The sequence below is a fragment of the Perca flavescens genome, chromosome 11 (genome assembly GCF_004354835.1).
Source record: "Perca flavescens isolate YP-PL-M2 chromosome 11, PFLA_1.0, whole genome shotgun sequence".
Classification (NCBI taxonomy): Eukaryota; Metazoa; Chordata; class Actinopteri; order Perciformes; family Percidae; genus Perca; species Perca flavescens.
The window spans coordinates 16,804,406-16,821,410 of NC_041341.1; the positions used below are offsets into that span (position 1 = coordinate 16,804,406).

At 40.8% G+C, this 17,005-nt stretch overlaps 2 protein-coding genes across 3 annotated transcripts; both read left to right on the forward strand.

Annotated features, from left to right (window-relative positions):
* Positions 1-5,256: 5,256 nt before the first annotated feature.
* pou3f3a (POU class 3 homeobox 3a) lies at positions 5,257-6,581 on the forward strand. Its single transcript, XM_028591658.1, has one exon. It carries the CDS (start codon positions 5,257-5,259, stop codon positions 6,538-6,540), a length of 1,284 nt encoding a protein of 427 aa, XP_028447459.1. The 3' UTR covers positions 6,541-6,581.
* Positions 6,582-11,345: 4,764 nt separating this feature from the next.
* On the forward strand, positions 11,346-15,349 carry gpr45 (G protein-coupled receptor 45). 2 transcript variants are annotated; one of them, XM_028591788.1, is made up of 3 exons: positions 11,346-11,468; positions 12,561-12,658; positions 13,355-15,349. In XM_028591788.1, the coding sequence occupies exon 3, from the start codon at positions 13,462-13,464 to the stop codon at positions 14,620-14,622; it is 1,161 nt and encodes a 386-aa protein (XP_028447589.1). In that variant the 5' UTR covers positions 11,346-11,468; positions 12,561-12,658; positions 13,355-13,461; the 3' UTR covers positions 14,623-15,349. The 2 variants fall into 2 exon arrangements, with proteins under 2 accessions (XP_028447589.1, XP_028447590.1); XM_028591789.1 differs by having other exon boundaries at positions 12,565-12,658.
* The last annotated feature ends 1,656 nt before the right edge of the window (positions 15,350-17,005 follow it).

The window sequence follows — 17,005 nt, forward strand, 5'->3', positions numbered from 1 at the left end:
TTCTGCTGCTTGGTTCAGAAGTCACTTAATATTTCAGTATCTGATACTTCCTTATTTTCCTCCAAACCCACCTGAGAAATCATCTGAACTACAGAGAGCCTTTATAACCACGTGGACCGCGGTGGGAGCTTCAGAGAGAAATCTGTCCATTCATGAAAGGCGCAGGGCCAGCCAGACTGAGCCAGACCGGCCCTTCAGGGACACCCGCTGTTTGACTTGGCTCAGTACTGGGCCTGGGTACAGGGCTACAGTTGTCCGTAGCCACAGGCTGCAGAGCTGAAGGTATTTCCTGACTAAATTTCTCTGTCATACTGTTTGCAGTCATATTCGAAGGACGCAGAGGGAACTTTAGAGAGAACATGGATAAAAACTCATTAGACGCCACAGTGGGAAGACAAACCACAAATGTAGTCATTTTTTAAAATGTCTATTTCAGTTCATGAGCCTTAGTAAACGCTAAAAGGAAATTAAAATCTCATAGGCTTGCTTACTTTTAACCCTAGTTTCATGCCATCTTCTTTTGTTGCAGTCAGACGTAAGCACTATACATTTCATATAGGCCGTGACTTTGTCTAAATGCACTGAACCCCATGAGTCCTCTTTTCTCAATTTCCTGTTTTTCTTCTATGATGGCCCAGATGTGTCTCTCCTCTCAGTGCGTTTTGTTTTAGTTTAGCATAAATATTCAGCAAATACGTCTGCTTGTAACAGACCATCATTCCAAGAACATCTTTCACCATTATGTTAATGCTTACAGACACTTAGAAACTACCACATTTTTGGCCCTGCACACACCTGTTTGTGTGTGTGTGTGTGTGTGTGTGTGTGTGTGTGTGTGTGTGTGTGTGTGTGTGTGTGTGTGGGGAGATGAGTGATGTCTTAGTACCGTTACCCGGCTGTATTCTCTCTGTGCTGTTCCTTGTCACTTTGGCCCCTTTCAAATGATCCATTGGGATTAATGAGTGTAATTTTCACAAATGAATTCCCCCTATTCATACATAATGGGCCAAACAACAACAGTGTTTAACCAGTGCATCTGTCCATTGGGTGTCATCATTTACAATAAGTCGCAGCAGGGCTTGGTAATTGACTATTTCTCCAGTGTGGTAAACACAGCTCCTTCTTTTCCTGTCCTTTTACCCTCCCTGAGTAATTTCCCCACATCAAGTGTCAGTTAATAAGAAATGATCTGTTATTGATAGAAGAGCATTCACCACAGTGCATTCAGACACATCATAATTTGAATATTATTGATCATGTTTGTCTCATATTTCTGTTTTTGAATAAGGACTTTGGAAATGGATACTTTGACTGTTCCCTTTCCATTTCCTCTTTCCCACTCTTTCTGTACCCCGACTACCACAGTAGTCTCTCCTTGTCCCCTCTCCGTAGCTGCCTCTGCTTCTGATTTAAACGCGCAGCAGGGGGTGGTTGGTAGAGACTCCCACTGTGAAGCATCTCTCTTACTCACGGAGAGCTGAAGGTCAAACACACTCATGATCAGAGCCACAGGATGACACTGAAGAGGTGGAATATAAAGAGTGCAGGTAGGAAAGCCACAGAGATAAGTTATGTTCTCTCAGCAGTGTTTTCGGTGCAGTTCAGTGTTCTGTAAATACCACATACAGCTCACAATGGAGGAGCTGAAAGACACGATGTGCCTAGTCTTGTAGCTTCTACAACATACAAACATATACAATGAATCAATAAAAAAAGCAAGATTCCAACTGTTCAATTTCACCTGATACCATGCCAAAAGTCTGTGCAAAGAATATTAACTTAATAATGGTGGCGATAACAACAAAACTGTCATCCTTACAACTTAATTTTTGTTTTGTCTGCCGGATATGTGTTTCTCTCTCTCTTCTTACAGTAGGTTGATTAGACAGACCCTTGACCGACAACACAAACAGATGAGGAGCAAGAGCATGAACAAGAGAAAATCATCTGTTTCTTTGAATGGAAAACTCCTGGAGCCCAGATGAAGGTTTTTTCCTTTTCCTCCTTTGCAATTTTTGTTGGAAGCATTTGCATATTTCCAAATTCTACCAAAGAAAATAGCCCAGGGGCAGAAATGGCCGATCTGCATATTGAAGACTCAACAGAGAGCGAAGAGAGGGAGAGAAAGAGAGAGAGAGAGAGAGAGAGAGAGAGAGAGAGAGAGAGAGAGAGAGAGAGAGAGAGAGAGAGAGAGAGAGAGAGAGAGTGTGTAAATGATTTGAAGAATATCTAAAATAAACAACAGTACCATGCTTATTATGCTGGTTAAATTACAGTATTAACTACAACTGAAACAGATGATTTGCTTAGTTGTGAAGCAGTTTCAGAGAGAGAAAGAGAGAGAGAGAGAGAGAGAGAGAGAGAGAGAGAGAGAGAGAATGTGCATCATAAGAAGGCCTCTTCACCCAGCTTCCTTCATGAATAACAAATAGAGGACCCAGTGCTGTGACCAGCCAGCACAACACATGAAAAACATTAGTGCGTTCCCTGAGTCTTCTGGTTTTCTTAACATTGTGCTGGTAGGCTGGAAAGACTGTTTTGTACAGCTTCTCTGTTTTTATTGTGTTTTACTGAATACAACTCAACAATAAACAAGTTTCATAGACTGTGGAACAAATTACTTATATTTTTACATTTAGAAGCTGTAAACCGCTTTAATATTGGCTAATAAATCATTTACTAATGCTTTATAGATCAGTTAAAATCCATCAATAACGTTTTTGACATGTGTGTAAATGATAATAATTCAATTCAAAGTCATTAAAAGGGTTATTACAATAATAAGTCAGCAGTTGGGAATGTGAGGTTTATACATTTTAACTAATAGCCTTGATATATTTTCCAGTAAATGATTTACTGATGCCTTACAGACCATTACCATTACAGGCCATTATTAAAACTGCATATTTAGAAATATTGACAAAAAGAGGTTATCTGTGGCTGTACAGGATCAATGGGTTAAGACAGCAAAATCTGAACTTTTCATAACAAACTGCCATATCTGGTGATATATTATCTATATTATCTGTTATGATATGATACAGATTTTTGGATGAACTTAATGCTGATGCACTCATCCCATTTGTTGTGTTGATCTGTGTATATCGTCCATATAACTTTTGATGAGGCTATATGACAAATTCTTAACACCACATAGAGAATGCCATTGTAAAAATGTATTGTGAAATAAAGCATGAAATGTAGGGAACAAACATGAATAACACTAAAAACTAAACATTTTGGAAATGTATGTTCATGAAGACTTGCTTTGTATATATATATATATATATATATATATATATATATATATATATATATATATATATATGTCAACTCATTGTGCTTATTAATTAAAAACTGATCTCTAAAGCATCAGGAACAATTGATTAAGCCAATAGTTATGAGTGTGTGTGTCATTGTGCTCCCTCAGGCATCCCCCCCCACCCTAAAAAAAAAGGGTCACTGCACTGAAGGGACGTTGCAGAAAACCCTGACCAGTTTACATGGCGATTTCGGAAATTATACCTGCGGAGATTACTCCGTAATCTGTTTATTGAGAGTGATCCAGTATCTGCATTAAAGTGAGTATTGTCCCCTAAATGCATTTTAATCTCTACAAAAGCCTAATAATAATATTACAGGATATGGCATCATTTTGCTAATAAACCATATAGCATATTTCCATTGTAACAAAATTGTATTAGGCTACTGCTTTCAAACTTAAACACATCCAAAAATCGGAAACATCTAAATGTAATCTGGAACATGAGGTAGATTGAAATGGTAAAGTGTCAGTTTATGTTCCGGGTTGGGAAAATACATTTTTTGTGTCTATTTATCTTTTACCTTTTGGATGAGATCCAAGACAAATCCTGAAAGCTGAAAATCATAAATTAGCACATTTATTGGGCTGCACCTGGCTCTCTACTTCATGCGTCTCAGTCGATGCTTCAAGGCCCTCAAAACTGAAGCAACCCCGTGGTAGAAAATTCCCCGTGACACGTTTATTTAACCGACCATCCAGAAACGGACCCAGCATGGAAACATCCCAACAGAACCGGTTTGTTTTAAGGATGGAAAAATAAAACTGTTGGCTTGTTTTGTGCACCTTCAGCGCTCACCAGTGCGGTGTGTCACGTCACTGTGGCCTTCCTTCAACATATGAAAAGGAGAGCGCATTAAGATGCAAGACGCGTACAAACCTCCCTATGTACCCAGAGCAGACTAGAGTATCTTTGACACAGGCCTCGGTGGCTTTGAGTTATAATAAAAGATGCCAGATACAAATAATGCCAGATACAAAGATGCCAGATACAAATAATGCGTGTGTGTGTGTGTGTGTGTGTGTGTGTGTATATACACACATTATGAAGTTGAAAAGCAACTGAAATTATATATATAATTTCAGTTGCTTTTCAACTTCGTAATATGTTAAAGACGTAAGATAATAACAATATAAGTATGATACAAATCATCTTTATTACATCCATTGTCATTATGTAGGCTAAGAAGTTTTGTTGCAGGATTTTTTACTCCGTTTCAACAGATTTGTTTGCCTAAAGGCTACTTTGTGCGTCCTTAAAGACACATTCTCTGTCTGTTTATCTGGGCCTATTGTAATAGGTTTTAGCATATTGTTGCTTTTTTTGTCCTGCAGCAAGAACTTCGTGCACCCGAGCCCGAGGCTTGAATGAGACACACCAGCTCCTCTCTGACTGTGCGTCCAATCAGCGGGTGCTCTGCGGAGCCGTTCTGTTGTAATTGGATGGAGATGGGAGAGGAATACGCAGCCTTAGCACAAGGTAAACACATGCTGGTCTTCTTCGCTCCGTAGAAGACGCGCCGGATAGAGCAGATGAAGTGAGCGAAACTACCGAGAGGACCGGGGAGGCTTTAACGTTTAACGTTGTCATTTAATCGCTTTAAATCGTTAAGAGAAATAAGTGAGAGTCAGCTCCTCATGTTGGCACGGGACAAAGAAGGTGTTTTCCATATCATCGGGTCTGTGGATTACGCACGGCGGAGCTCCCGGGACAGAGAAAAGTTTTGAAGACAAATTGTTTTGTTGCACAGGAATGACAAGACGCTGTGTTTTATCACACAGGTCTCAGTGCGAACAACCTAACTAATTATCAGCTGAACCTCTATGGAGTGATTTCTTTTCTAGACTGAATTTATTCATGGATTAGAACAAACCGTAGACTTGAACAAACCACCAGAATAGAGAAATATATCTGAAGATATATGCTTTGGGGGATGGCCACAGCCACCTCGAGTCCATACCTAGCCAGCAGCAGGATTTTGTCCGGCCCGGTCCTTCACTCTGATCGGAGGGTTGGTGGCATGCAGCCGGGCAGCACCGCTGTGACCACGGTGTCTAGTGGATACAGAGGGGACCCTTCAGTAAAGATGGTGCAGAGTGACTTCATGCAGGGAGCCATGGTGGCGAGCAATGGGGGGCACATGCTAAGCCATGCCCACCAGTGGGTGACATCGCTGCCTCACGCAGCAGCCGCAGCAGCCGCGGCCGCGGTGGCAGCAGTCGAGGCCGGCTCTCCGTGGTCCCCCAGCTCCCAGCCGCAAGACGTGAAGAGAGGGAGGGAGGACCTCCACACAGGCACCGCTCTGCACCACAGGTCCCCGCATCTGGGGCCCCATCAGGCGCACCTGGGAAGTTGGGGAAGCAGCTCCGCGGCGCACATCAGCATCACCGAGGGGCAGCAGCAGCAACAACAGCAGCAGCAGCAGCAGCAGCAGCAGCAACAACAGTCCCTCATTTACTCTCAGCCCGGCGGGTTTACAGTCAACGGGATGCTCAGCTCGCACGCGGGGCAGAGCCTCATGCACCAGGGGCTGGTGCGCGATGAATCCCCGGAGCTGGACCACGGAAACCACCGTCATCACCATCACCACCATAATCACCACACGCACCATCACCAGCATCACGGGATGAACCACGAACCGCACTCAGACGAGGACACTCCGACGTCTGATGACTTGGAGCATTTCGCCAAACAGTTCAAACAGCGGCGGATCAAGCTGGGTTTCACTCAGGCAGACGTGGGCTTAGCTTTGGGCACCCTGTACGGCAACGTATTCTCACAGACCACCATCTGCAGGTTTGAAGCGCTTCAGCTGAGCTTTAAGAACATGTGCAAGCTGAAGCCTCTGCTGAACAAATGGCTGGAGGAGGCCGACTCCACGACCGGCAGCCCAACCAGCATCGATAAGATCGCCACCCAGGGCAGGAAGAGGAAAAAGCGCACATCCATCGAGGTGAGCGTGAAAGGCGCGTTGGAGAGCCACTTCCTCAAGTGTCCCAAACCATCCGCACAGGAGATCAACTCACTGGCGGACACTCTGCAGCTGGAGAAGGAGGTGGTCAGGGTTTGGTTCTGCAACCGCAGGCAGAAAGAGAAGCGCATGACGCCGCCAGGACTGCCACGCACCCCGGAGGACGCATACTCGCAGGTGGGCAGCATAGGTCCTGACACACCGTCACCCTCCATAGACTGCAAGAGGATGTACAGCGACACGTGAAAATAACTTTGGAACTTTGAATCAACAATTTCATGTTTCCCTAAATGATAGAAGCATTGATTAACTTTTCTTACAGCTCCCCATGTTTGTTGATCCTCATAATGATGTTATCCTGTGTGTATTCATTTCAGAGTAAGACAAGTGTCTACTTTTATGCATACTCTGGTATGGTTCTGCACTACGAATCAGCCTTTGGGACAGAAAATGAAAAGCTTAACGGAAATCTGAATAGAAAATAATTTAAAGAGCCTACAGAATGAACATTGTATCAATCTGATGCCAAGAAGTTAAAAAAAAAGTTATTTCTGTATCTCTGTAAAGTAAAAAAAAAAAAAGAAAAAAAAAGTTCGCTCGTAATGCTGCAGAGTTGGATGTCCCACAGGCTTGCCTACGTTTTTTTTATATGAAATACATTGATTTAATGCGCTTTATTCAGCATTAAGTTGTTTGTAATAAGCAATAATTTATCTTCCTCCAAGCGTGTTTCTCACTTTTGTGTTGTGTGTCAGTGGATGTATGTTGTGACACAGTTTAAGATGGTCAAAGAGCAATTTCAAATTATACTAGTATTGTTTTCCTTCATAGGAAACTCCTTTTTTAAATTAGCAAACATTCCCTTAAGTTTATGTACAAGTAAGTCATGCTGTGTATTTTTGTGTGATGATTTGGACTATTTATTTTTTCCAGTGTATATTTTCATGGGATAGACTAATTATTTAATAAATATGACATAAGAAAAGAATTGTCTTCAGATATCTGAGATGACCATCTTTATTGCCTTCTGAGAAACACACACACACACACGAACACACACACACACACACACACACACACACACACACACACACACACACACACATCACATCACAGACCGCCTCTTAGATGTGATGATATGATTTGCCATATCATTGAATATCTTTGAGTTTTGGAACATTGGTTGAATAAAACAAACTATTGGAATACATCTTATGCTGTGGGAAATTATAACAGGTATTTTTCACTTTTTTTTTTTACAGTTTATAGACAATACTAAAAGTGATCATTGGTCTTCTTCATTAAGTTATTAGCATTTATATGGAATAATCTGTCTCTAGCCAACACAATTTCCCAGTTTTTATGAGTCCAGTTGTGTTGACACTGTTGAAACTGATCAGACTCATCACATAAGTCTTTTCTTGTTTTTTTTCTCTCCACATTTTAATGTGCAGTCCAGCCACATACATCCGGTGGTAGTGGAATGCAGCCATATGAGGTCAGCTATCCCAGCTGGCAGTTCAGCTTGGCAGCAGTTACCAAGGTGACAGTGAGATGCAGGGACACGAGGCAGCAGATCTTTTGCCACAGATGATGGGTTTGGCAGATAGGCAGCAAGAAGCTCAGGGCGCTGGCTGTGAGAAACAATCTTTGTTTCCTCTTTCTGTCTCTGATCCACACAAACATGACACACAATACATACATGCAGAAACATATGCATAGATTAGCTAGTGTCTCAAATCAAATATCTCATTCAGGATTAAGATAAGGGCAGTAGTCGTGGAAAAGGCAAAGTAGAAGCAGGGGTTGTGGTGAAACTTGGCGGAGGGGGTCAAAGGTCAAAGATCTGCTATTACAGTAGCTGCCAACAAACCTGACAGAAAACTGAGAAATAAACACAAACCTGGAAGTTAATGGATTACTGCAATTGTCCCGCTAATTGTAGTTTGAATATTTTTTGCTGAATATCTTCCAGAACCTTCCACATTGATATGGAAGCCTGCCTGCATGAATGGGTGGTTTGAATGGTTCTTTACATGTTAGCATATGCAGCCATCCTCACTCTAGGGCATTTTTCAATCCTTAAATAGGCTGAAGGGAGACGAGTACATACAAAGAAAAAATGTTGATGATACTTAATCAGTTTAGGATGCTGGTACTGATGAAAGCAGATACTTTAGACACAAGTGAACAAAGTTTTTTATAAGCAATTTGATATGACTCCGCTATTATTGGGCCGACAAAACTCTGTTTTTCTCAGCGTCAGACAAGTTGCAGAAACAGTGTTTTCATCAGACAATCCTGATGTTTTTACTGACTCATTATATCCTGGATTGGCATACAGAGATCATCAGCATCAAGTGACTTGAATGTACAACAGCTAAAAGACACACAAAGCATTCTGTCATGAAAACCAATCACAGTCTACATGCTGAACACACTAGCCTGACAAACCAGACCCACATCACATTTGCTGCCGCTAAGGTGCGTCTAGATTTCTAGGCTATGAACACACAACAACGCAGAGGAAAACTTCTACTTGCTCTCAGGTACCACAGCAATATCACACAGAGGTGTTAAGGTAGCACCACAGCTCTGTAATCATCTACTGAGGCCTCTTAACATGATGTATTCCTGCCGAGCTGCAAAAGCCAGAGTTCTCCAATAGAAATGGAGGCAAAATCTAAACTTGCAGGATGCAGTGTTATCACCTCAGAGCTTGGCTATGTAAAGATGGGAGATAAGGCTGGAATTGAGGGATAAAAAGGCCTTTAAAGGGTTTTGTCATTACACAGCGCTAGGTGTCTTCTCTGACTATAAATGCTGGGATGTAAAGATACAAGATGATGATGTTATAATAACCTGAACCCAAAACCCCTCAATCAACAGAAATGGCTCAACTCACATGAAGTGCATCTGTGCTTATAATGACAGCAAAAAGTGCAGTCAGTGCTTGTGCAAATGTTACTTACAATTTAGTATTAACATAACTGGAGTGTTGTTTTCTGCATCACTGAAACAGGGGATGTTTGCAGTTAAGGATGTTATTACCTAATCTAATAAAAGCGGCTAATATATTTGCTCATAATTAAAATCTTGTTCAGTACTTTACATTAAGCAATTATTGCATGCTAATCCCTCCTTTAATGCATGTTGTTTGTGACTTGGGCCACAGTCACATGAAGCAGACACAAACCTGAACCTATTCGAAGAACAGCCAAGTTTTAATGTACAACTATTTCAATGTGAGTTACACATTATCAGTCTCCGCTGTTTGGTGTTAATTATTCTCACATTGCGGAGACTGGTTAAGCACCAAGTCTAACACTGATTAACACACTGTGGCTTCCTCAGTATGACTCAAAGCTCATGGCACACATGACCCCTACCTGGAGTCAGAGGAAGTGGCAAGCATAAATTAAAATACACAAAAAGTGCATTTTTGGTGGTTGTAATTTTGTGTGTGAATGTATTATAATGTTATAAATGTAATACAAAAGTTGTCTGTACAAGATTCAATCAACTCAAAGTAAATATACTTGTGTAGGGTTTTCTCCTCTCCTCTGAGTATTCTGATTTAGTGGTGAACATTTTTCACTTTGCCTGTGTTTGCTTTTTTGGTAAATGATGGGGTACCAAAGTCTCTCTCTATCAGGAAGAAATTAAAGCAAACATCTGTGGAATAATGGACAGGGAAATGAATTCTCTCACTAGCAAGCTTGTTGTGCGGGTGCCACTGAACGTGACGAGCATGCATGTGCCAGACCGGTGGAGTGGAACTCTTTGATGGGCATGTTCAACACATGGGCACGATGCCAATTTAGACAAGCATGCCCATGAAAAGAATCTCCTACTGCATGTTAAGTGTGTGAATGTAACCGTGTGTGAATATTGAGAATACACCATACATACCACATTTCTTATTTAAAAATGAATTGCAATTAAATTACATGTCGAAAATCTGTGTCTACAGATGTTATTCTGCACATCTGGAGTCATCCAGCATTCTATTAACGATGTGTGATATACCTCCTCTGAAAATATTATATAAGAATTTTACAAATATATTTGCTGTATATGTTACTGTACAATTATTATCAACATTTGATGCTCAAAAAAGAGGTGCTTTAATTAAAAAAACATAATCATACTTACAAAAACCTAAACATACCAGCACATAAATGTCTCAAAAATGCTTCAACAACTAAAGGCCAAATGCTTGTAAGGCACAATGCTGCCATCTCCTGGACAAAATAATTGATGCACATATCTGATTTTTTTACTGTAAAGTGCAAAAGGACCATATGGCAAATGAAATATTTTTTATGGATTAATTTAATATAATAAGCTGTAAAGCAATGTACTAATTCAAGAGGAGAAAACCACAATCCAAAATTGGAGGTTTAGTGGATGTGAGACTGAGTCTGTCATTGGAGTTAATGAATGACAACCCCACTTTAGTATTGCTTATTATATACATGCATAATGACGATATTCTTGCCAAGTTGATCAAAAATTAAAATGCTTGGAAATAAGACCTAATGGAACTTTGATGTTGTAAATCCATATATTTTATAAAATGTGTCCTTTTTTGTACTACTACTGTATCACTTGAGGACTAGAGCAAATGCTCAATGTTAATAGTATTCCTTTGTGTGCGTAAGATTCCATACAAGGCCTATGAGATGAGATGCTTTTGTCTACAATTGTTTTATTCAAAATGCAGCAAATGTTTTTGGATTTTTATCCCCTGGTTGGTGACATTTATCAGCTCATGCACCAATAAATCTACAATATGTCTTCTTAATTAATGTGTATCTTCAATAAAACAATGCTAATGTGCAATCCTCTCTTTATGTAGTACATTGAACAACTTATTATTAATAATATAATCCTTATTATTTGTTGTGCTGAACAATAAAGCTATGCTAAATGGTTCATGTGCAAGAGAAAACAAAATACCTGTTTAAATATTTTAGCTTCCAAATGTATGTATTCGCCGCACTGCTCCTTTAAATCAGTGACCACCTGTTCTTCTGGCGTCAGCATCATCCGCAGGCGGTACGATGGCGATCGATACGGCAGTAAAATGTTCAAAGTGGGATATTTTGAGAAAAGCTCGACATGCAGGAAGGGAAACGTGCATGACACCTGATATCAAATGTAACGTCAAGGTAGGCCTATATTATGTCGGGGTAAAGCTTAACAATGTATCGGTTTATTGCTTTAATCCCCTACTCGTTGCATAGAGGGGGAAATTGTATTTTTGTTTTCGATGCCTGTAATGTATCTGATGATTTGCATCGACTCGTCCTCCTGTGGTGATGCCGACAGATTGCCTGTGATTGACAGAGAAACACCGGTGATGGAGAGAAACAGGCTAATATGTAAATGAATGTAAGCAATGAATTATCAAGATCAACATTACAGGGACAAAAGATCATAGCATCACATATATGCCTACGACATTATAGGAAACATAAGCCTGCATCCAGGAGCTGATGCCACCTTAATCCTCTAAAATGAATAACTACATCTGGATGCTGTTTTTAATAAAACATAACATGAAAATGAGAAAATGAAGAGACCTTTTCCATGAATTTGTATTTTATTTAGATTGTATCATGCTGTAATATTTCTCTGTTTGTATTGTCACATCAGTCTTTCATTGCCTATAGAATCAGCCCTTGAGCTGATTAGAGCAGCTGAGTAAAACCACCGGTTTTTATTGAAATAAGCAGAAAGGAGCCTCATGCAGGGAAAGTCAGCTCATTGTCTTCTTTACATAATTTGCACCTAATCATTTCGAAAGGTTACTATATTAAAATTTAAAAGCATTGTATTGCCTAGCTGCAATGCACATTGATCCCATTGTTTCTTCTTCACAGGCCTAGTTTTTTTCTTCTCTAACAAAGCTAGGTATTTAGGCATTTTGACTTGCCTAAATGCCAGCTTTGCCAGAAATGCCAGAAAATATTTTGTCATAGAGGATGAGAGTAGAGACTGCGTGTTGCCATGGAACTGGTGACCTTGTTGCCATGGCAACAACCAGCAACACTTTGCAATGGCCTATGAAGTTTTTGTGCAAGAATGTAGGTATAGTCACTGAAGGGACCAATTCCTTTCCCATGTGTGGGATAACATTAGTCCTCTTATTGTAAGTTAATTCAAAAGGAATAAACCTCTATATGGGCGCCGGCTCTACCAACTGAGCTATCCGGGCACCCAGGAGGTTATGAATCTTAACTGGTCTTCTTGTCTCCCAGCTAGCCAGCCAGTCCACCTGGGAGGACCACATCTAAGACCTAAACGCCAGAAGGACGTCAACACATCCTTAACATTGTCCCACCACCAGAAGCAAGAGGTGAAAACCATAGCAACAGACGTGACCTGTGTGTGTGTGTGTGTGTGTGTGTGTGTGTGTGTGTGTGTGTGTGTGTGTCCTGAGGATCATATTATTATTATCAAGGTTGCATCAGAACCTGATAATTATCCGAGAATAAGCTTCTGCTAAGTCGAAGGAAGACAGGCTGTACCATGGGTGTGTACTATACTTGTGTGTAAATGTGTGTATTCTATTCATGTGTGAAGCCTTACACGTACTGTGTGCATTGGAGGGTTGATAGTGTGTATGTTTCTATATGCACCCATGTGAGTCTGTACAGATGTTAATCATCAAGCTCATTCAAGCCAGTGAGCAGCTCATGTCAATTCTGTGTGACTTTATCTCTCAATGTGGTGTGTCTGTGGGTCTGTCCTGTTGCTTATATAACTCCTTCAGCATCATGGAGAAGTCATTCCTCCTCTCACTGTTTCAAATGTACAACTATCACTGAGTAATAGATCACGAGGCAGCTGATTTCCTCTGACTATACAATTAGACACTCACCATGTTTACAGCAGCTTTTTAAAAGACAGACAGCACATTAATGTAATGCACTGTTAACATCCATTCAAATCATGGAAACTTCCTCAGGAATAAACTCTTATGTATGTTGACTGTTTGTTTACAGGTTGTTGTTTTTTTAAATGCCATATGTCGATATTCTTTCTATCTCAGATATTGCCATGGAAGACCAACTGATGGAGGGCAACTTAATGTGTATACCATAACCATAATCAAACATGTACCTTCTTTTGGGCTGACATCGCTTGATAATAGCTGCTATGGCTTTTTGTAATGAAAGCCTGCTGGAGGAGTGCGGCTTCATGGGGCCGGACAATGTAGAGGAAGCAGCAGAAAGTCTCCCGTCAGAAGCCACGACTCCCCTCATATCAGTCACTCTGCGTGTGACCCTGGCAGCCATAATGATTTTCATGATTACTATTGGTTTCCTCGGCAACGCGATTGTGTGTCTGATTGTTTACCAGAAACCTGCCATGCGTTCTGCTATCAATCTCCTCCTCGCCACGTTGGCCTTTTCGGACATTATGCTCTCTCTGCTCTGCATGCCCTTCACTGCAGTCACTGTGGCCACTGCCGACTGGAGCTTTGGAAGCGGGTTCTGCCGAGCGTCCATCATGCTGTACTGGCTGTTCGTCCTGGAGGGGGTGTCCATCCTCCTCATAATCAGTGTGGACCGTTTCCTCATCATTGTGCAGCGGCAGGACAAGTTGACCCCACACAGAGCTAAACTGTTGATTGCAGGTTCATGGTTGCTGAGCCTGTGTGTGTCTCTGCCGTCTGTAGTCGGGTGGAGGACGGGTGCAGCAGGTATTGGGGGTGCCTGGGCGCCGCAGTGTGTGCTGGGATACAGTGAATCTTTGGCAGACCGGGGATACACAGTGCTGTTGGCAGTGGCAGTATTCTTTGTACCATTTGCTGTCATGCTGTACTCTTACATGTGCATCCTCAACACAGTGCGCCGCAACACCCTGCGCATCCACAACCACACCAGTGAGCATTCCTGTTTGCCAGCCCTCAACCAAGTCAGCAAAATGAGACTGACTGGGCTGCAGCGGCCCCCGCAGATCAAGGTGGACATGAGCTTCAAGACCCGAGCCTTCACTACCATCCTCATCCTCTTTGTCGGCTTCTCGGTGTGCTGGTTGCCGCACACGGTTGTCAGCTTGCTGGCCGTGTTCAGCCGTCGGTTCTACTACAGCTCGGTCTTTTACCCAATCAGCATAGGCGCTCTTTGGCTCAGCTACCTGAAGACGGTCTTCAACCCCGTCATCTACTGCTGGAGGATTAGAAAGTTCAGGGAGGCCTGCAAGGAGTTCATTCCCAAGAGCTGCAGACTGTGTCCCAGAGTGCCAGGCAGGAGCCGCAGGAGAGTGAGGCCCAGCAACATCTACGTGTGCAGCGAGACTCAGTCAGCTGTGTAAAACAAGGAGGACCAGTTGGTCGATGCACAAACCAGCAGGTGTTGAAACTGCTATCAACTGTTGTTTTTTTAACTCTGTTCCTCATAAAAAGCAATCAACGGTGAATGACGTTCACCTTAATACTATACTGGTCATTAACAAAATAATCTCACCACAAGAATGAACTTTCAGTCTTCATTTTTTAAGCCAACATGGATAAGAAGTCCTGAAAGTGCTCAGAGAAATCAAAATTTGAATATCGACAATTTCGTGAGAACTGGACAACTCCATCTGCTCAGGAAGGTTGTGGGAAGCAATCGAAAGCTTGTGGTGAGATTATTGTGTCTGCTGCTTTCAGTCTACAGGTATACTGGTGGATATAACTTCGTAGCCATTATGGTTTCTGAAAATGAATGCCATCTAAACAATTTCTTATCCTCCATTGTCAATTGGCTTCTCTGTTTCATCTCATTTGTCCCTGAAGTGTTTCATAAATTTCATTCTGTTTCTTCAGACTGTAGACTCAATCTTTAGGCTTTGAGTAGTAGTGGTGATAATAATTCTATTGTCAGTTATGTGATGAGTTTAAAAAAAAAAAATAAAGCATACAAGGTATTAATGTTTAGTGATGTTCTCAGAAAATAGTCCGTAATCTTTTAACTGACGTCTTTAAAAAGAACTTATTTTAATGAGATTTGTGCAGAAACACGACCTTGTGCGAGTTGAAACTGTTGAGTGTGTCAACAAAAAAGTGTGTCAGTTGTAGTGTCAGTTAATCTGTGAATGTTTACTTGAACATTTTATCTTTTGATGATAAACGACACCAGGTAAATAAATACAGTTTGTACAAGAGGCTGCATTGACAGACTGCTGAATGCTTGGATGAAAAACAGCAGCTTTTACAATGTACATAATGGAAATGGGTTGCTGGGATACTGAGGAAGACATCTATTCACTGTGAGTGGAGGTGTATCTACTTCACTGAAAACAACAAACACAGCGGTTTGTTTATTAAATTACATCAGGTTAGGTAATCCCATTGGAATTGTAACTATTGTTTTTTATTAATGACTTAGGCTGAATGAACAAAGGAAGTGAAGGCACTGTGGTTTTGATTCAACCTTTTATAAATATGTGTGGTATTTTGATATGGATAAAACATTACTGCAATTATTTGAGATATTTGTATGAATGCTATATAAAGCTGAAAGACCATCATTAATAATACTGGCAGTCTCAGTCAGCCAAATAGAGGTTGTATAATTGCTGTACAGCATGAAACAGGAAGATGGTGCTGTTCTTTCATTGTAAATTAAGTTAGTTTTATTTTTTTGCTGAATTCTCAGAGTTATTGTCAGACTGAATTTCGATTTTGTTTAACTTAATTCATTATATTTAAATTGCTGAACAAATCAGAGATAGTGGTTCTGATCTAGGGGCCTGCAGCCATGCCACTAAACTCAAGCAACAACAGCAACAACCTATTGACAAGAAGAAGTGGGGTGGATGAGATGTGGTCTAAATGTTTGATACAGCAAAACTGCTAATGTGAAAAAGATTTTTACAGAGCCGGCTCAATTAATGTGATGGCTATTGGCATCTAGTGATTGTTTTCCCAATCAATTGATTAAAAATGATGAACAATGCCTATCAAAATTTCCCAAAGCTAAGATTGTAGTTGTGAGTTTGAGTCCTCAAACTCCCTCAATTAAATACAGATGGTAAAAAAAGAAGACAGAATTGGACAAAAGGCTATTATTCATCTGTCCCTAGCCAAGGTATTACAGATGGCTTCCTTGAAGAACACATCAAATCAAAAACAGGACATGCAGTGTAAAAATTGGAAAAAGACACGCAGTTGTTAAAGCAGTAGAAGTAGTAGTGACATGACATGCAAACAAGCAATCAAGCAATCAAGTGTTTAATTGTCTGATGTGAATTGGAATTATATTCCACTCTCTTGAACCTCTGACAGACCAGGCTGACTGGCTAAAGGCACAATCTTCTCTTATAGACCAACAGTCCAAGTTATTGAACTAAATGTCACATAAGACAAAGAAAAGCAGCAAATTGATAGGCATGAAAATTATGTTATTATTATGTTAATAATGTTAGGAAGTTTTGCAATGATTAATGGTTTATCAAAAATAGAGAATAAAGTTTTCTATCCATCTATCTTGTTTTTAATTTTTGTATGATGTAGCCTATCATTTTTATTCTCTGTACCCAAATCATAACATGTGATGCCAAAACTCCTTTGCGGATTTGCCTGCCCAGGGACTGCTGATGAAATGTAGCTACTGAGCTAATTCTGGGACAGTCAGGGACTGACCATTGTCCCTGTTAAATAAATAAATAAAAGTTTTAAACTTCTGCAACCGGTGCTGTTTAATGGTTTTGACCT

Coding starts and splice junctions, on each gene's coding strand:
- pou3f3a (XM_028591658.1), top strand. CDS start 5,257: ATGGCCACAGCCACCTCGAGTCCATACCTAGCCAGCAGCAGGATTTTG.
- gpr45 (XM_028591788.1), top strand. CDS start 13,462: ATGGCTTTTTGTAATGAAAGCCTGCTGGAGGAGTGCGGCTTCATGGGG.